Genomic DNA, 20,940 nt, shown 5'->3' with positions numbered 1-20,940 from the left:
GGGGTCTTTGTCCGCCACACATCAGCATATCAGCAGTGTCTCTGAAGCCTGCCTGTATAATGCACCATTTACGGCTTTGTGGCGGGAGATGGCGGCCTGGCGGTGGAATAGCTCCAGGCCTTCCCTTCAGTGAGTGGATTAACAGCGGCCTGCTTTAGCGCTCTCTGCCGCGGTGTGAAATCGGCCCTGCTTCAGCGCCGACGATGAGACTCCTTACCCCCCCCCCCCACCCCCCCACTCTGTTTCCTCACCTCATGCAAAGCCTCTCCCAGCCATCTGTGAAATGTGGAAACTCTGTCTAAGTTGAGTTCAGATCCCATCCCCTCCGTCGAGCTGCGGCCAGGAAGCAAATGGGAAGGCAGTCGGCATGGGGGGGTGGGGGGTGCAGCGGAGGAGGGTGGCGATTGGGGATCAGCTCACTGATGTCGTGCCGCGTGTGCAGGAACCCTGCCTGTTCTCCGCGGGCGAATTGGAGGAGGGTCCAGGCCTGGGTGCCGGCCGAGAGATCCCTGGTTCCTGCTTGCGGGTCCAAATCCCCTCTCTGTGTGTGTCTGCGTGGAGGCGAGGCGGTGGCACGGCTCCCATGAGCCCCTGCCCAGTCCTTTGAAGATAAGATGGTGATACAGACTCCCTTTCGGTACGACGCTAACCGATGGTCTTTGTGTGACACACATGCCTCTCTCCGCTGGAGCCTGCAGCTGAAACACCTATGGTCTTCACTGAAACGAATTGCCTGCATGGCCTCTGGTCAAATTAGATTATGAATGGGTGACAAAATCTAGATCGCATGTTTGGGATATTCCTTTTCTCCAGACACCATTTCATGCTGATAACGTGGAGTTGTGCTCTGGCTGATGCAGTAGTTCCATTTGATTTTCCTCCACTAAGAATCACTCAGGAGTCTCACCGCTGACTTCATATCTTTTTTTTTTTTCATTTTTCCACTGCAACTAGTTGTCATCACGGCTCTGCTGATTTCTCTGCTATCTGCACCAAGCTGCTCTTGATCATGACAGCTTTTCAAACACAATTCTCCTCTGTATTTATATCCATATTTTGTGGCACTCTCAGGCAAATTTTCCCACTTCTGGCACTTCACATAAGCTTTTCAAAAGAGCAGCCATCACAATCAAGCTTTTAAATGATGAACTCAGCTTTGCCTTAACTGCGTTTCAACCTTCCCCCCATCCTGTGGCTTTTGGGGCTCAGATTTGTGCATAATGTCTTGTGATTGCGCTGCATTATGGTGGTTTGGAAAGGCCAGGCGAGGTCCAGCCACACATCGATTTTCCATAGACAGTGGATCCGTGTGTCTCTGTGAGCTCATCAGGGATGGGGCGTTGATTGCTTTTTGATACCCCTCCAATGTGGACGAGGTCCTGCATACATCAGCTAATTAGAATGTACTTAAAGTGTTTGTCTGCGACAGACCCCACACTTTCCATCAGATCCTCAGCCCGAGTGCTCCAACGGCACTCACCGAAGGCTTTGTCAAATTCAAAAGAAAAGAAAAGGTCTGGCTTGGGTATGGTGGTGGGGGCTCTGTGTGTGGGTGTTGATGCAGGGGTTGGGGGTGGCACTTAAACTGAAAAGGAATAGTAGAAATGACTGGAGTTATTTCAGTAAATGGAAGACAACATGCACATTTAACAAAATATAGCAGTTATTGTCTATAATTGAATGATTCCACTGATCCACCTTATGCTTCTGTTCCATGCAGTAGAAGGGAAGCAGAAGCCTGGAGTGAATGACACAGCAGCAGGAAGGGAAGTTGCTGCGAGTAATTAGGCAGCACAAACGAGTGAGCGCTATCGTCCTGTGCACCTTGATGATTTTACAGCTGTGGAGCATCTGACAGGGACCAGCAGCCCCCACACTTTGGACATGTCCCTGCCTTTACTGCAGCTGCCTCACACACACAGTGAGTGTTCTGGGGTGCCCCTTTATATTTCATAGAGTCATTATATTACAGCTCCACAGTTTTGTGGGGGGCTGTCTAGCCCCCCAGACAGCTGGGAATAAAGTGGGACATGGCTCTACACCAGAAATCTAACCGCTGTTTCTTCACTTTATCTTGACTTGAATCTTAATTCCAATAAAGAGTTCTTTCTTTTTTCTTCTCACAGGATAAGCCAAGCAGGAGCACTCTGTGTGTTTCAGCTGTTATGCTCTATTCAATATCATTTCAGATAAGAGGTGTAATCCTTTTTTGGGGGGGGGTGGGGGGGGGGTATATTGACCAAACTCTGATATGAAAGCAGTAAAATAACGATTTGTGCCGTTGGCTGAGTGAAATGCTGAGGAATATTGAATACTATCCTTATTGTTGTCAGCTTTGATGGAGTGAGGCTGATTATTCAAAGGTGTCACAGCTGTGGACTCGACCACCACAGGACTTATTTTAGTGTTGGGGAGTGAGTTCATCAAAAAAAGCAGGTAAAACCGGCACCTGTGCTGCTTTATGTAAGGGTTTGTTCAGTCGTTCAGTCTGTTGTTGATTTTACTTGTATTAGTTACAGTTGACAGCATAAATGATGTTTACAGAGTTTTGTTAAAATGTCAGTTATATAGTTATTTCCTTAATGCAACACAACAATTCATAAAATCAATAAAAGTTGTGTCTTTGTACTGCCAAAAGTGGCCGGCCCATCTGGATCAGGCACAGGGCAGAAGTCAGCCAGGGAGAAAGAACCAATGAGGGCGCCACCTGTCTGCCAGATGGATGTCAAGTAATACGGACAAGCAGAAAAACACTGAGACGCCTAAAAAGAATGACATTACATAAATGTTGATGTCTTTCATCTGACATATTTGGCTGAAAGTTCATTCTGAACACGTACAGCAAAACATTAAATCTGGCTTTTTATCATAACTACCACAAACAGTTGGCCTTATTTAACAAAGCCACATCCAAAATGTAAAATAAAACAAAATATGAATGCATAAATGCACAAACATCACAGGTGTAATCCAATGTTCAGATAAAATAAAAGAAAAACACGTGAAAATAAGTCAAAAGGTGCTTTCTTTAATTAAAAAAACCCTCAGTTAATTAAAAAAGCTAGTCTATAATAGGCAGCTATATCAAAGCCTATTACAGAAAGACATCAAATCAAGTGATCAATGTTAAAAATCTCTGATAATACTTTACATTTACATTAAAATCTGGAAATTCATATTTCCATGGCAATTTAGACATTTATAACATCAGCTGAACAGAATAATTTGTTCAGGGAAAGCCAAAGAAATGAATGAAATACTTTAAAACTTAATCTTCTTATCACATTTTGGATCAGAATGTTCAAACATACCAAATTGTAAAATTAAAAACAGAGCAAATGTTCCAAATGCACAAAGCTGCACGGGAAGTATTGGTTCTGGCTGTCAGAGCGGCGTGAGTGGAGGCGTCCTGTTTAGACAGGAGTGTTGCAGAGAGTAGAGGAGTTCAAGCAGAGAGCCACAGCGCTCAGGTCAATACCTCACTGCTGCAGTCTCACCTTTCAGACTCACCAGCTTTCTTCCATCAGCAGAGAGCAGCTCTCTTTGCTCCCTCATGGTTCATTTCATCAGGGTTTCTTTTATCTTGACTGGCCAGACCCATGACCCCTGAGCACTGATAGTCCAATAAGACTGCAAGGGAGCATCATTGGGGCATTGTGAAGACTCAAACAGAACCTAACTGGGCTAAGTCTGCCCCATTATACTTTTATGTCAACTGTTTGCAAAGAAACTTGTTTGAATGTGGTTTACAGAAATAAAAAATACATGAATGAACAGATTATGGGCGAAAAGAAAATGTGCATTGGGCCATCGTCTTTTCTGACTTTGTCCTGTGCAGGTTCATGGGCAGTAAAAATTTATGTTTTAAGTATTTGTTTTTGTTCTAATGTTGAATTTTACTAATCTTCAGTGGAGTTTGCGCATCTAATTTTAAGAAAGGACTGCACGTTACTGTCAGAGCTGTCGGATTTCATGAGCCTGCAGAGAGTGTGGTGTTTACTTTTCTTAGAAGACAAATGGATGCTCTGGGTTCCACATGAAGACAAACATGAAAGAAATCACCAAGAGTTCTTAAGGCCTCTCCTTTTGTGCTCGGCCTCTTTTCAGCCTGTGCAGCCTTTTCCATCTGACTGCTGTTTGAAGTCGGACGTGGGCAATATTTGCTTTTCAGCAATTCCTGCCCACTGTGTCTCTCCGTTGCTTTTGAAGAGTGTAACCAGTGTGGGGTCTTTATCAGCTCACTTCTTGGAAGAAATTGCTCAAATTGGGTGTTTGGTTCATTGGTGTGTTTGACGAGGAGGTTTGTTGTCTCCTGGTGGATGTGATGGACAGTTTGAGCAGGTGTTGGTGGAGCTGGAGGGTGTGAGCAACCAGCCTGGGCCATGGGGGAGCAAAAGGCCTGCAGTGGAGTGAAATCCACAAAAAGTGAAGCATCGGTTGAACCTTAAAGACAAAGTAGCGAGTGGATGAGATAAGGACAGGCAGAAGGGGGAGAGGTGGGGTCTGGGTTACAGAATGAAATGTAGTTTTTCGCTCATTCCTGATGAGTTTTTTTCAATCGCAGATGTTTGATGCCAAAGTTCCTGTTTAAAAAAAAAAAAAAGAAACACTTCCTGGTTTGTTTTAAACCAGGCTTAAAATGAGCTTTGTCACAAGTTAAAGGAAAGAATTTGCCATTATGAAAGCAGACATTTCTAAGATTGTGTAAGAACAAAAACCAAACATCTGTTGATTAGTTTAGACCATTTTTCGTACAAATAATATTGCTTCCTTGTCTTTAGTGATTGGTTTAGAACCTTCAGGGTTTTTTTTCTTGCAATACTTTGGAGCCATGCCATTAGGGCATAGAATTAAGAGGCAAAGCTCAAGCTATTTCAGAAATACTGTATAACACGCTTTCCTTCCTGAGCGAGCGCATCTTTGCGGATTTGCATCACAGAATGCTGTTTCTTTTGGCATTATCTGGTGAGTGTGTGTGCAGAGAGCTGCTGCTTTTCTCTGTGGAAGTGTGTGTTTGTGTGTTTTTGTGTTGTGTGGGTGGGTGGGTTAGAGGGGAGGCTGCAAGGCTGCTGAGACCCCAGCGTTATCAGCACCAGATGCAGGTTGACTTCAGACTTTCAATGGAAGGTAAAGAGAGAGGGGAGGGGAAATTAATGAGAGCCATAAAACCAGCAGGATAAATAATTAGCCGACCGGTTCTGAGATCCGTCACTTCACTCGCCACCAAAAATAAATCCTCCCTAGAAAGTTTCTCTTTTCTAAACGGAGGCTGCCGGCTCTCAGCACGTTTGAACATGTGTTTGAGTTGCTTTTTCCTCCATTTCTGCTGTCATGTGCCTGAGTGACAGGTTTCTGTGCTGCCACTGAAACTCGGACGGACCAGCATTCTCCTCATACTAACTTGTGCAGCACAGATGACTAAAAAGTACTTTTAAGCTATCATGATGCAGCGCTAAGTCATCAGAATTAAAAGAGTGTCCTATTAGTCTTCTTTTGGCTCGAATAATCCCATGAAATGTGGCTAGTTGCTCAGCCTGCAGACAGCGTGTGGGCTATAAAATGTTGTTTTCGTGCACATACTAGACCCTACGTGGATGAAACCCCATGCATGTGTCCTACAAGCGTTGTAATTTCTCTGAGCTGTGCCCTCTTCTGGATCAAAGCTCATTTTTGATGCATTAAAGGACACTGTGTGTCAGTATCCAGAGTACTTACATGTGGTTTGCTCCCTGGGGATTTCTGCACCATTGTTGTCACGCTGTATGGAGCCCAGCCACTTGTATTGTTCTAATGCTCTGCCGGTAGAATGGAAAAAATAAAGCTGAGCAATCACGGAAGGACTTACATTATCCTGCAGTCTTTGAACACTGTTCATACATGTGAGCTAAGTAATCTTACCTGATAATCTCATGCACAGATATAAACAGATAAACTACGCTCTGACTGACAGCGAGCACACAAGTGAACATCCACGGGCTTATTGGGACTAGAAATCTGATTGCTGACTGACTGTGCTCTAAAGACTTCACTGTATTTGTCCCATAAAAGTTTGTCAGATTTGTAAATTCTAATGTTGACACCTGAGTAAGCTCTTAGTTTGTAGTGTAAAGAAAATCCAAAAGTCTGAGCCACATGTGGATCAAGTGGCCCACACCCCTGATTGATTTTTTTGGACTTTGCCCTTCTTTTCTAATCTGCTCCAACTTGACATTTGGAAAGTCAGAAATCAATTATGTCTCCTTCCAAAATGAAAGGCTTAAAAATCTGGTATATGACTTTAAAGTCAACCCAGCTCGCCTTTGACACGGCGCATTACAAAGGAAAAGGAAAATCACACTGCATACCTGATCCATAAAAAAGCCTTTGAAATGGATTGCTGGGTGGGATCCAGTCTGGCACAAGTCATGGCATTGATGGCACAGCCCCTGGGTGTGCGCATGCTTGGCCTGGACGAGATGGTTGCCGGGTCCGTATCAGTGGGCACTGGCCCGTCCTGCGGGACCACCTAAGCCATGCTGTCTGAAGCAGAAGTGGTGAAGCTGGCAGGACATTTGGACTTTTATGCTGATTTTATTTGAGTCAAAAAAAGCCACAATGTTATCGTCTTCAGCTTCCTGCTCAACAGCCCCTCTGAAGCTGCCTGGGATCTTTTCAAAATAAAACTTTTGGTCATCCATTGTCTGCTGCACCTGTATAGATGTTCACCTCTAATTGCAAACTTATACTTTCATCTTTCCCTGATGAGTTTCCAGCTGAATGAAAGCGTCGGTTTCGCTGTCTGTCTGCGAAACATCCGCATGTCGTGAATGACGTGAAATTGATGAGCGTGGATTCTGCCTACCGCCTAGCCAGCAGACAGGAAGTTGACAGCTGCAGCAGTTTTCAGAAATCATTGATAACCGTCCGCGAGGTAATGAAATGCACACCTTTGATCAGAAGTTCAAAAAAAGAGCGTTGGCTTTGCAGAATTTTAGAGCTGGCTGCAGGCGGGCAGAGGCCAACGAGGGATCGAGTTGATTTAATAGGGCTCATACAGAGGTTGACGAGAGTACCAAACCCACTAAACTGGAGGTGCAAGCCAGGGCTGCCAGTACATATCTTTTGTCTTTCATTATCTTTACTCCCTTATTATTTTAAATGGCCGGTGTGTGAGTGAGTGTTTTTTTTTCTGACTCTGGAAGCTTTTTTGATATCCATTTAGATTGGGGCTTCATTAAAAAACCTCAGACAATGGAGTGACTTCTAATTAAGAAGCACTGCATCTGGCCCCTGGCACCCTATCCCGTTGTTCCATCTATTTTGCTGGGGAGAATTCATTTGTTTCTTAATTAAGAAAAACACCAATAGCGTGAAAAATCTGCTTATGGTACCTGAATCCTAATTAGCTAAATAGTGAGGGGAAGGGGAAATCACATTCCAGTAGCCCTAGAAATGAACTCAGAGCTGATAAAAATGAACTAACTAGCCTTGCATAAATCGAAGCTGGGGAGAAAGTGTACCATCATTATGGCTAAGACAATATGCAAACTATCTTCAAAGAAATCAAATTGCTGGAATGTTTTCATTTGCATGTATTAACCATTAACATAATGAGGAGAAGTGACATTGGACCCGGATTGTGTGTCTGTTCGGATTGATAACTCTGCTGCATCTGCAAATAGTCTCCTCTGCAAAATTATGCCAGCAGTCAAATCAGTGCTGAACTGTGGAGGGAGAGTGATGGAGGGAAACACAGAGAGGGAGCGAGGAGAGTGGAGGATTTTGCTTTTTTCCCGTTTTATCGGGGAGCTGTGTGCAAACCTGCTGCAGTGTTGAATCAGAGCCATCATCCTCTGACAGCTATCCTTAAACGGCAAGGTGGCGCGAGTCGTTGTCTCTGGAAGCTTCTGCGCGTGTTTGGGGTCGGGGGCGCACACACCACCGCGCCCATGTGGCTGCTAGCCCTACAAAGACCTCGAGTGGGCACACTTTACCCCCCCCTCCCACATATCGGACAGTTACACGCACACGCGTGGGTCATCCCTGTTCGCCCTCCCCGGCCCGACACATCAAAGTGCTTCCAGGATACCAGAGGCTCACTATCTGTTCCGTAAAGACTCACCATGTCCCACGTTGGCGATTGGTGGGCACGCAGCCAAACACAGTGTGTCTTCTTCACTGCAGGCATCATGCAAAACACTGAACTGTCTTCAATTTTCAAAATAATTTTTCCGGCATGCTATTTCCCAGGATCAGCCTCTTAGGTCAAATTATTCAATTAAGTGTCTGTTTATTACTGATACCAAAGCTGGGTGGCGGTCCCACTTATCACCTTTTTTGCAGATTGGTGTTCTCACAGAATACCACCATAAAGATTGCCTTGGCTTGTAATTAAAATGGCACAGGGACAAATTTGGCACAGGGCTAAGACGCGGGGAGGTAAGGGAAGCTGGGGGAAATCTAAGGGAGCTGCATTCTGCTGAAAAGTTGAGGCTGTAAAATTATTGCCAGCACACCACAAAGGCCCAAACAGGAAGGCGGAAAAGGGCAGTGTCGGCGTGTTGACATTGTCAGCCATTATGGAGAAGATGGTCAGAAAAGCAGAGTTTTTTTTGCGGGTCTGACTTAAGCAAGGATGAGTGTCAAGAGATGCTGTTTAGACATCCGGTGTGCCAGTCAGGCATGCATCTATCTACAGGCGTGTGCGGTGATCAGCTACTGGCAAGCTTTGGGGACACGCCGTGTGGCAAACATACCTTTGAGTGTCTTTGACTCCCCAAGCCTGTGTGTGACTTCTCAGAAAAAAATAGGAAAGGAATCAAAGCGCCAATAAGCTGATGGTGTTAAGCCAGAGAAGGGAGGAAGAAAAGAAAGACCCCAGCGTCTTTGGATTTTGACAGAATCTCCATGTGCTCACTGACAAAAATTTGCATTGTTATCACAGATAACTGGTGATGTTTTTACTTGGTCGTACATTTTTGTGAAGTATGTAAAATGCAGAGCGAGCCCCTAACGATTCCCTTAATGACGCGGATCTTGCTTTTCTTCCCCGAATCGCGTCTTAGCGGGCTTCGCAGTGCGGGATGTCTGATATCTGAATATTAAAAGGAGTTTCAAGCTCATCTGCAAATGTGATTTGCACATATCACACTTGTGCAGTCGTCAGGCTGCTTCATCGTCAGGCTTCTAAGCAAAGAAGGCTCGGGAGGGGAGGGAGGAGGAAGAAAAAAGAAAGATGCACATATGGGTTGCTATTGATGTATTCCATTTCTGACCTAATTTAAATCCCTGCCAACAAGCTCATATGCATACTGTACATTTGCTAAATTACAGAGTGCAAACCTCACTTTCTCATAGAGACAGGTGTAAACACCAATGTTGCCATAGTGCACCAGTAGTAAATATGATAATCGCATCGTGCTGCAATAGCACAAAATAATTTGGACATCATTTCGATGTCTGATGGGCCCGGGGGAATGCCCTCCAGAACGAAAGTGGCCCATTGACATGCTCTACACGCCAAGATATAATTATGGCTGCCTGTCTTTGTTCCTCCCAAGCTTCCTCTCAGAGCTCTCGTAATTTGCTTGTGATATTTTGGTATTCTTTACGAGTGACTTATTCTCTGTGGACTGGAGCATTACATGGGTGTGAATGAGGATGCGAATAAGCTGCCAAATCCCAAAGTTCAGAAATTCCAAGTGCAACATCACAGCAAAAAGTTGATGCAGTTTAATGAGGACGAAGGCAAAGCCTGTTTTGAAATTGTGTTTTGAGTCCTGACATGTGATGACTCGTATTCCTCTGGATTTTGGGCGCCTGCTCTCTGTGTCATCTCTGGCTATCTGTGTGGGACTTTGGTGATAATAAGGGGGCAGTGCCAGAATATCTTTAGGGTGTGCAGCGTGTTGAGCTGCGGTTTGTTGTCATGATAATCCCTTCATTTGTAATGTCGGGATCAGCAGGTTACGGCTCTCCGCCTGCCTGCCGTGTCAAGACTTGGGACTGGCTAGGTGGATTGTCATTTCTGAAGCAATATTTTGACAGCGCCTTCACTTTGCTCGTATGCTGCAGCTCAAAGGTCAGAGCTGTGCCACTTCCATTTACTGTGTGTGAACACTCAATCCCTGAGGAGCACTTTACAGTTCCCCCCTTGCCTGAGTCAGCCTTGCTTCTGCCTCTCACCATTTAGCTCACTCGTTTAGGAGATAGATGTCAGAGCTGGTCCCACACAGAGCTTTACTGCCCGAAGCTCGCAAAATCACAGGTAATTGGAACTTCTTTAAAATAGTCCAAACAAAAACATGTCTGATTTCCATTCCTGAAGAATTTGTTGCAACAGCACAATGCCGTCATGGTGTAGCTGTCATCCATTTTCCCGTGTGCTCAGTGCCCCCCACACACACACACACATGCGTTCCGGCAGGTTATGTCAACCAAATAAGGCACTTGTCAGTAACACAAAAAGACATTGTTGCTGCTCCATTGTTACCTGCTCTGCCAGCTCTGGTATAGAAAGTGATGGAGTGACGGTGTTTTTGGAGCGCCGTGCAGCTCCAGAGCCCCAGGGGTGTTATGGGTGTAAATCTCCCTCACACAGCTCTGCTCCGGGCCAGAGAGAGCATCATCATTAGCCACAGCAGATGGAGGGGCTTCAGCACTGTTTTCCTCCCTCTTTCTCTCTGTGCTGTCAGGCTATACTGCTGGAATCTGGGGTGATAAAGTGGAAGGGAGCAACAGCAGAGCCCAGACACTGAATGATGAAATCCATGTGAAATTGGATGAAAGCTGCTCGCGCCCCAAAAGACCGATGCATTTTTTATTTGTGACCTGATGACAGTGGAGGTTTAGTTAAGTGATGGGTCTGTTCCCATGTTTGACTGCTCCTGCTCTGGTGGTAGATGAAGCAGTCGGAGTTTGATTGCTAATGTCTAGAAATGTTTACGGGGTTTAAAAATGTAACGTTAGTCTTCTTCAACCAAAAAAAAAGGGAACATTTTAACTTGTCAGATTGTGGGGTGAACCTCTTTGTGACAGTACAACAATTATATGTTAGCAAATACAAAAAAATTGTTGCTAGATTCCAGGTAGTTTTTTAAAGGAGGAAAACAAAACCTACAGAAAATAAATCCCCCAAAATGGAGTAGATCTTCCTCTAAATAAAAGGAACGGTGGCCCTGAAGGGCAAATCACACCAACAAATCACTCAAAACAAAAAATATTTTAACATCCCTATGAACGTTTAAAACAGCAACGCAATTAATAAAATAGCGTTACATTTTAGAAATGAAAAAAAATTCTAAAAACTAAAATGTAATTCCAAAAAACGAAACACAATTCTAAAAAGAAAAAAGAAAAAAAGGAAGCAAAATTAATTTCAAGAAATCAAAATGAAATGAAACAAGATAAGAAACCGGAAAAAGGTAGTACAATGGGACACGGCTTACTGGATGATGACGTTTGTTCACCTTTTTCAACCAGATGTTATTTTTCATGGTGACATCTTCTGACAGAAAATATTTCCTTAAGCTTCTACAACCACTGCATGAGTTTTGTAATCAACTCTTTACCACCATTTAGCCAACACATCCTTCTGCATTTCCCCTTCTTTAAAACTCAAATGTCATCATCCGATGCTGCAGTATTTCACAGGTCTTCTGTCCAGGGAGCATCGACGGTGTCTGAATGTGTGTGCTTAGATTTGTTATTTCTGGAATAATTACCTTTTATGAAGCACTCGCCTGCAATGGAGGAGAAATTTGGCGGGCTAAGCTGTAAATGGAGGTCAGGCTAAAGGGTTACTGTAATGTCCTCATAAGGATGGCTGTGTGGCTCGTGGTCGTCCAGTAGGAAGCGGCACATGCCCAGATCAAGAATTGTGAGGGAGGCAGAGTCGGGGAAGGGGTGTTGGAAAAAAAAAAACCCCGTCTCTCTGTGTGTTTTAAAGGACAGTGCTTTGAATGTCATTTGACAATTTCCTTTTAATTAGAACTAATTTACAGAAAGATGCCCACCAGCTAATCTTTACAGGATAATTAACTTCTATTTTCTTTACTTTTAATTAAAAAGTGGAAAAGATTTAGTTGATCCATAAAGAATTGTTCTTTTGAAATGTTCATCAGACTTCACACTTCTTTTGGCATTGGTAATATTTAGATGCTATCTACTGCTCACAGTCTCCACTGAGTTATTGCAGTGATTTCTTTCTCCCCCTTATCCCGGGTATTAAGTAGTGGAACTATCAATAGTAGAAATAGGAGCCAAAGGCAAATTAGAATTGAATTAATGAAGAATTTATTGCAAAAAGAGCCCCTCCCCACCCTCCATAAGACTGAATGAAATTGGAATCTTAGATATATCCATTTCATAGAAATTCCTTGATGTGAAAATATTGTTTTATCTACATTATTTGATACATTAATCAGTTTTCTCATTCAAAAAGAACCCTGGAAACTCTTTTAAATGATTCACGACTGAAAGCCAAATGTTGCAGAGTTTTGGATTTATAAATGTTCTTTTTGTGGGCCCTGAACACCCAAAAAACAGCAACATGGTAACTGCTGAAGACGAGTTCCTGACGGCTCTGCAGAATGAGAGCCGCCACAAAACAGCTGGTTAAGAAAAGTATTTTCTGGCCACTGTTAGCACCTTCCAAAAGACTTTACTTAGTGGAGATAAAGTGAGCCAATATGAGGTGAGCGCGCTGCAGACAGCGCCTCCACTCATCTGCAAACGAGCCAGTGGCTGAAGATGGATGCCCCCACTTAACCATGATAGCTCCCTGGAGGAGCCTCACTCAATGGCTTCATTAAAACTGAATGTTCTAGTGAAAAGCTTGCTTATAAACCAGTAATTAAGACCACACATATTTTACCTGCTTTGTTTCAGCTGTCAGCTCCAGTGTACAGGCATGTAGTTAAGTTACATTTCCATATAAGTAACAGGACGACACTCATAAATCAGAGCCAGAGGAGAAGAAGAAGAAGAAGAAGAAGAAGAGTGCAACATCTCTACTATGTTTTACTTCCTTCATGCTGGGATACAGACAGGTAAATATAAGAGAACAGGTATCATGGTCAGCGTGGACTCAGTCTGCTACCAGTGTCCATTGGACGTCCTGTGTGTCTTTGTCCAAACTCAAGAGGAGAGGACAGTCATCCGGGGAGAAGTAGGACCTGGTGATGTCCAGAGAGAAAGTGGTTGGCATCCACCGAAGCCCTCGGGCATGCTCAGAGGAGCCTCCAGCATTTTAATGGCATAGTCAAATGCCAACAAGTTTTCCTGCCATCCCATTTCAAATTCATTGGATAAAGAATTGTGAGCATGTTATTCCCCTTCAACAGTCCTGACAGAAAGACTGGGCGCCACAACACAGAACTTAGCAGCTCTGCATACTCGCTGGGATCCAACACTGTGCCTGATTGGAATATTCAACCATCACTTTTCGCGTTTTTTTTAAACTGGGATTAAATAAATCGATAAAATTGTTCTTTTTGTTTAGATCGGGCAAGAACGTCCTGTCTAAATTTCATCTAAACATCTTAATGTATGCTTTTGTCAACTTGTATCGTGGTCCTATGTCATCGTCATGGTTGCAGGCTCAGAAGAAGGTTGTGTGTTTGTGCACGTATGAGCGTTCAAGCAGACGTGAACACTTTTATTCAGCCCACAACAAGCCCACCCTCCCTCCTTTATCCTGCATAATTTCCACACAAGTGTCACCGCTGAGTTTTCAAGCATTTTGTTGACTGTTGATTGTAAGTGCCCGAATTTAGCAAGGCAGCCATTGCTAATCATGAGAATTACATTGCTTAGCAACCGGAAAATCAAGTTAAACAACACCATTGCTTATTCTTGGTCACAGACTGCAGCTCCAAAAACACATCGGTCTCCACTGAAGCTGCTCCACGCTCCTCCCAGCGCACACACATTTACCCACAAGCAGCCATTCACAGACAAAACACAAGTGCTAATTTACTTTTGACTTGTGTTACAGCATTAGCTCCACATTTAGTCTGATCACAGAGAGAACAGCTGGAAAAAAGGCTCTTCTTTTCTGTAGCATTTAATCGGTTTGAAAAGGGCCGTTTGAAACCAAACATTCCTTTGAGGGCTCCTGTGGCATATTAGGCCATTAAGAGTTGTGGAAATGGTATCTATTTCATTACGGTGATCAAGGATTAAATGAGCAGCTTGAGCCCTGTAACATATACACTGAGGCTGCTCCATAGCTGTGGGAGCCCTCTGCTTCCCAAAGGTCATTAGAGCTGTGGAGAAAGAATGGCCCCCAGTCTATACTTGTCTTTTTACACCACACCAGCTCTGTCTCTTTACTTTCAGCCTTCCTGACCCATCTTTTTTCCACTTTCAGAGTTTAAGTCTTTGTTTCTGACGTCCGAGTGTACCTGGTTGAGGGCCTGAAGTATTTTCAGCATCGTATGACAAAATCTGCTTTCTTTCTAAAGTCTCATCTTTCCTCACCCAGACGTGAGGAAGGTGGAGTATCAGGACTGGCACAAAGGGCCAGTCACTGAGAGCAGAGCATGCAGGGGTTGAGCCACATGGCCCTGTTGGATTTTCAGGATGCATAATGCATTCATGTTTGGTCTCAGGTGCTGCTATTTATACACAGGCCAGCTTGGCCACATTTTCAATGGGGCTGTTGGATGAAAAACTGTAAAGGTGGGAGCAAAAATGATTTCCATGCTTATAGAGATCTGCTGCTTTGTTCTGTCAGATTCAATTACCTCACCTCTAATTAGAGAGCTATAGAGGAGGCTAGGTTTGTGATCCACACATCACACTGTGGAGCCTGCTGATAATGTGAGGTATCGCTATCGCAGTCCGGCCACAAGCTCCCCGTGTTGCAGACAACTGAAAAAGCACGGCATGAAATCAGCCGTCACTCATAGAGTTTGGTGCAGGCACACATATTCCTTCAGGTCTCCTCTTCCTTTTTTAACTATGAGCTTTTGGTGGGAAGCTTTGGCACATTCCTGTTATGTTTCTTTTTTCTTTTTCTGTTTTAGTCCTCTGAAGCAGACTCCACAACTGAGTATTTTCTTGAAAGATGGGCTTATTCCTCCACCTCTGTCCATGCTCCTCTTCCCTGCTCCCCTTCCTTGGTGACTCATTAATCCTCTGTCCATCATATGGGCTCCGAGTATCACCCCATTTTATAGACTCAGTGGGGGCATTACCATATCCCTCGCTGCAGCTCCACTCCGCGTGGCCGATCCCTATCAGACAGAGGCCATGCCACGAACAAAAGAGCTGCTGTGATCAAGTCTGCATTCAGCCGCCAATGTCTCTATTAGCATTAGCTGCTCCTGCCCGCTGCAGCACGACTGTTTGAACAGGGCTTAGATTTGTCTCTGCAGTCATCTCAGGAAGGGTCTGACCGCTGTGGGTGATAGAGACCAGGGTGTGGACGGCCAAACTCTCACTGAAAAGGCTCAAATGCCAAGCTGCCACACTCCAAAGTACAAATAATTATTGTGGGACGGCTTTGACTAATTATTTTAAGGATTATTTTTCATGACGGGCTCTAATTATTTGGTCGAGTGTTTCCTCGTCAAGGCTGCAGATTGTCCCTCCGAGGCGGTTATAACCAGGGCAGCGGCGAAAGCAAGCTGGGTGGAAAGCAGATTCTCCCTCCACAGTGTCGTTGGCCATCTGAACTCCAGAGGAGGCTCGATAAGAGCGAGAAACAGCAGACTTGTCCTCTGGCCCAGTTCATCAGCACACCCAATAGAAATGCACCAACAAGCGTGGGTCACACAGGGAATGTGACAGGATTTTAAACAGTACACAACTAAATATAGCAGGAACACCACTATCAGAAAATGAGTTCGGAGTGTGGTGCTGGTCGTTTAGAAAGTCATTATTCTTATCATTGCTGTCTCTGAAATAATTTCAGGTCTCTCCATGCAATGAATACTGTATAATAAACTAAACATGTGGGAATGCGAAGAAATTTTAGTCATCTATGTGGTCCTCAAGAAGAAGCCATCAGGCCCCCTGTAAAGTCTCTGACAGCGTGGAATACTTTATTTCTCCATATTCAGGACGAGCTCCAGTGTCTCTGTTAGACTCATACTGCTTTCCCACTATCTGCCAGAGTGGGAAAGTGAGATAGCCTTTTTCTAAGTCTATTAAACCTCAATTCTATCTCATCTTATCTAACTAATCTTTGGTGTCTTGTTGACCATGACGTTTATCTGAAATCTCCTTTTTCCTTTATCATCACACAACACTGTACTTCTATTTTGTGTGGTGCAACATTGCAGCTGTACTTGCGGCAACAGAGGAAGAATCATTTTGTCGTACAAACGGTTCTCATTCAGCTGTGTAATGGAATGTGTACAGACTGTGTGTATAGAAATGTATTTCCTCGCTCGCTTTCACACTGTCTTCATTTGCCTTGGCAGGAGCTTTTAACGCCAGTCATACAGGCTCCCCTTGATACTGCGATATTTATCTCTCGGTATCATCTTAAGCGATGGTAGACTCATCGAGTCACTTCACGCCTCACTTCCCTCCTCTGCGAATCAGCAGAAGGCATCAGATAAGATCATAAAACTGTATCCTAATTTAAAGGCAGCACTCGGCCTCTGCAGTGTCTATTAGAGATCCGTGTGCTAATTCTTTTCATGTCCGGGGCTCCTGCAGATGCTGGCTTCTACAAAGGAGTAATTTGTAAGACTAATGAAAAAGAGCATGCGGTTTGTGGACATCGGGGGGGTCTTTTATGAGCCTCAATGCTAGAAGAAAAAGAGGACCACACCAGCCCCACTTTATGAGGAGAAATTATTGCTTTGTTAAAGATGAGGGGGGTTCACCCTGGCCACAATGGAACAAACACACCAAAAAGGTGGGCATGAGTGCACTCGCCGGGTTCCACAACAATGCACAACGGCTCTCATTGTAGAATGAAATAAATGTTAGTTTTCTCAAGTCAGAAGCTTCTCTCCAGGATTTATTGAAATGGTTTCACTAAAACAACCACTGAGACATTTAAACAGAGCAAAAATGAAATGTAAATGTAAAGCTGATTTATAGTATTAATAACTACAATTGCTTTCATTAAGCATTCTTCTTCACATTTTTTCACAAGTTTTCAGACTGAGGTTCACAGGTGTACCACAATAGGACAAAGTGGGCTTATAAAATGGATGGATGGATGGATGGATGGATGGATGGATGGATGGATGGATGGATGGATAGGGGTAAAGGACTGACTCGATGACTGATTCAGCTCCTTTAGTTCAAAAAAGATTCAAAAAATTGCTTTTGTGCATTCTTGTCAATGTTTGTTACTCCCATTTCCATAACAAGTTGCTCCAAATTTCTGGAGACTCGTTCAGATGTATCTTTGCTGCTACGATCACTTTTTTCCCTCCTATCATCTGTTGATCTATTTTCAAAGCGTTCCCATTGGCCTTTTAATTATGATTATGCTGCTTTTAGCCAAAGAAAACAACAACAAAAATCAACCTGTGTCGTTTTCCATGACATCGTTTCTGCAGAGCAGCAGGAGTTCATTAGAAATTCACCTCTGAGTTGTGGGCGGGATCATCGGCACAGAGCAACTGCCTCCCCCCCTCCCTGTTACTGTTGAGAGATCTCTGTTTACACTCTCCCACTAGCTTACAGCACCTTAGACCCCCAACTTTAAACTAGCGGTGCAACAAAAATGGTGAGCAGAATTGGAGCTATCCAGTCATGCAGTTTAGATCCAGATTCCAGCTCAGACGAGGAAACCAAAGACATACATGCATCAGAATGGAGCAGAACATGGAGCCCAGCGTATTTTCTATATAACAAATAAGATCTTTGTTAAACAGTTTCATTACGTCTCTTCCTTATTCACAGCGGATTGAAGAAATACTCAGAAATGCAGTTTTAATCTTAATCTTCTTTAAAATGTCCTCCATCATCAGAGAAATGCCACAAGAACATGTTAAACACACCAAAACACTATTTTCACTGGAGTGGCTCTTTAAATAAATAACTTCACATTCACTTTTGGCTGAACCTGCAGGGAAAACTTTTCCTAACAGTTTACTGGAGGTTCTTTTCAACTTTCCACTTTTTGATGTGCACCACTTTCCACTAAGAACTTTGCTGATGTCGTTCTCTTTTGACGTTACTCCCACATCTAAGAAGCAGCAAACTGACTAAACCTCAGCATCTCTGACGATCAAGTCTGGCAGATAACTGGACTTTTTAGCAACATCTGACAGCTGTTATGATCATTACTAATCTTGCAAAGATGATGTCAAATCTGTGCCCACGATCAGCATTTTTACTATTTTTGGTGAAAAGATTAGAATAACCAATTATGTGCCTCATAGTTCTGCCCTCTAGTTTACCTAGCCTTATAACCTTTGAATTTTTCTTTTTCCAGAACAAAGCTACATCTCTTTTTGGTTTGTTTTCCATTCTCGTGATTTTTGGGCAGCCATGGAGTAGAGGTAGAGTGCTCAATCTATGATTGCAAGATAGCGTGTTAAGGTCCCGCCTTACCTGACCCTGTGTCAGAGTGTCCTTGGGCATTTCCACATTGCTCCTGGTGGTGATAGGTTGGCGCCAGTGTTTGGCAGCAGTGTGTAGATGTGTGTGTGCATTGGAGAATGGGACTGTAACTGTAAAGCGCTTTGGGAAGGTAGGAAAATGCAACACCATTCTTTTTTTGTGTGTGTCTAAACCTGGAGTGTTTGTCATTTTGGTGCAGCGTGTGCAGACGCTGCAGACTTATTTGGGCAAGACAGAGAGGTGTGCAAAGGCAGAATAATCTTAATAACATTCAAAAGCTGGGTGAGACGTTTTTCAGACTAATACAATTCAGGTAGCAGTACAGTAATTGCATCAACACCCTTGATTGAAGCAAAAATTGTAATATGCAAATACCAAAAGAGATGTACAGCTACAAGCAAAACTGAAATCATTTAGATTTAAAGAAATAATATTGCACAGAAGGGGGAAAAAATTAATCACACGGAAAAGTGTCTCCTTTAAGATTGCACTGGTGTATTACCCCAAGGCATGGAATGTAAATGGAAAATCAACATTGTACCCTGTGATAAGGCTAACAAATTAATAAAAGTATTTTCTTTCCACCTTCCATGCCGATGCCTGTACGAAAAGTCCGGAAAGGATTTTTTTTCTCCCTCCTTCCATGTGAGGTTTGGTTTAACAGGGAGCAGGATTTGGATCGTTCACCTTGGCTGCATGTCAGACTTCAGAAGCAGAAGGGCACAGATGACATTTTCCAGAAATGTTTTGGAAAAATGATGGCAAAATAAAATGTTAATGACACAACTTTGTCTGTGCCTTAATTGTACCCTGATCGTGCTTTGTTCTGAACTGCATCCGGATTTGTAGTTTAGAAAGAAAAGTCGTGCTGATTTTTTTTTTTTTTTTTTTTGTCTGTAGAGCCCGAAGGGTGTGATGAAAGCAGCTGAACATCTCCATTGTGTGCTGTGTGTGTGTGTCTTTGTGTTCAAATGTGCGTATTTGTCCTCAGGTCCTCTGGAAGATGGCCTGGAGGAGGAAGAAGAGGAATGCGTCTCCGAGGAGAACGAGATGTTGGCCAAAGACGAGTTTTCTGCGGAGGAGAACTTTACGGCTGAGTTTGAGAGCGGGAACATGAGCTGCGAAGACATGGACTACTTTTGCAACAAAGGTGAGGGTTCTTCCCCGACGCTACGGTGAATCTACAACTGTTCTCTACAGCACCGCCATAGTTTCAACACCTCAAATGAGACAATATGCTTAGCCAAACTGGGGCCAAGCTTGAAAAAAGCAGCCAAAACTCCTGCCAAAAGCATTTAATAAAATTCCTCAGCATGTTCAAATCAAGCCTGGCTGAGCTTCAGTCTGTTTGTGAATATTTCCGGCATCACTGCTCTGAGTAAAAACTGTCCGTTTTTTACATTTGATCCCAGAGCAGTGGTTTGATCTGAGACGATGGCATGGACAGTGCTGGCTCTGGCTCTGTGATAGCACTATTGAAGGTGTGCTACACCAATGCACTGGGGACGGTGGCAGCCACCTTTGAGCCAGTGCTGAGGCTCTGTGAACGCTCGGCTGCACCTGCTCCCGCTCGGAGGTCCAGCACAAGAAAGTGCCTCAGCGTTGCCAAACTCGCTCGAGTCCTCTTTGAACTCCAGTTCAATTAGTTTGCCTCTTTTGTCTGTTTGTTTCATTTCACTCACACCTTGCCATCACAGGAGCTAATTTGCGGTCTGCTTCAGGTTACAGTGTGAAGATGACAGACTTGTCCCTCTCCCTCCCCCGGATGCCACTCGTCTTCCCCTCTGGTAGTGTGGCATTTGTTACCCCAGGTGTTCCTGCTCTAACCGGTGCACGGATGCCATAAATTTGACTTGTTAATGAAGAACTAGTGCTTTGAATTCCTGCCTCTTTTTGTCCCTTTCAAACTGAAATTTGTTGAGAATTATTTCTTCACACTTCTAAACTGATGTGCCTCGTGGGACTGCAATATTCAAGCGGGAAAATCTTTTATGTTTTTGGCAGGCTATGCCCCAGTAATCATATCAATAATGTTTTTCTTTTGTTCTAGGGAAAAAAGCTGAATGGCACAATTGTTCAGAAATTGCAATTACCGGCAATGCCTTAGCTGTTTTACCCTTTTGTCTGTACATCCTTACTTAAACTTCAAAGTACAAGTCACGGTCTTTAAATAACCCAGTGGCTATGAAGTAGATGGTGCAGTATATAATGGTTGTTGCAGGGAAGGGAAAGTACAACTTCTGAAAATCTTCAAAGAACCTTGTCACAGCCTTTTGAGACTTTTTGTTTTGGCTAAAGCCTTGTGAGAAACTCCAGTCTTCTTTTCGTGTTTGCGAATAAAAAGTCAACACGCCACACGAATCCTAAGTGTCAAAAAATATACTTTTCCTCGGCAGTCCTAATCTATTTGGTGTCACACACAAG

At 43.7% G+C, this 20,940-nt stretch overlaps 1 protein-coding gene across 2 annotated transcripts in view; it reads left to right on the top strand.

The window, feature by feature from the left end:
• zfpm2a (zinc finger protein, FOG family member 2a) overlaps nucleotides 1–20,940 on the top strand; it is a 117,657-nt gene that overhangs the window by 10,272 nt on the left and 86,445 nt on the right. For both annotated transcript variants that reach the window (XM_011484912.4, XM_011484913.4), the window contains exon 2: nucleotides 19,508–19,666. In XM_011484912.4, coding sequence (XP_011483214.2) covers nucleotides 19,508–19,666 — 159 coding nt within the window. The remainder of the gene's footprint in view (nucleotides 1–19,507; nucleotides 19,667–20,940) is intronic.

Source organism: Oryzias latipes, chromosome 16 (genome assembly GCF_053564925.1).
Source record: "Oryzias latipes strain Hd-rR chromosome 16, Olatipes_Hd-rR_3.1".
NCBI lineage: Eukaryota > Metazoa > Chordata > Actinopteri > Beloniformes > Adrianichthyidae > Oryzias > Oryzias latipes.
Note: the sequence above shows the minus strand (reverse complement) of the source record. Positions and strands in the feature narration are given on the sequence as shown.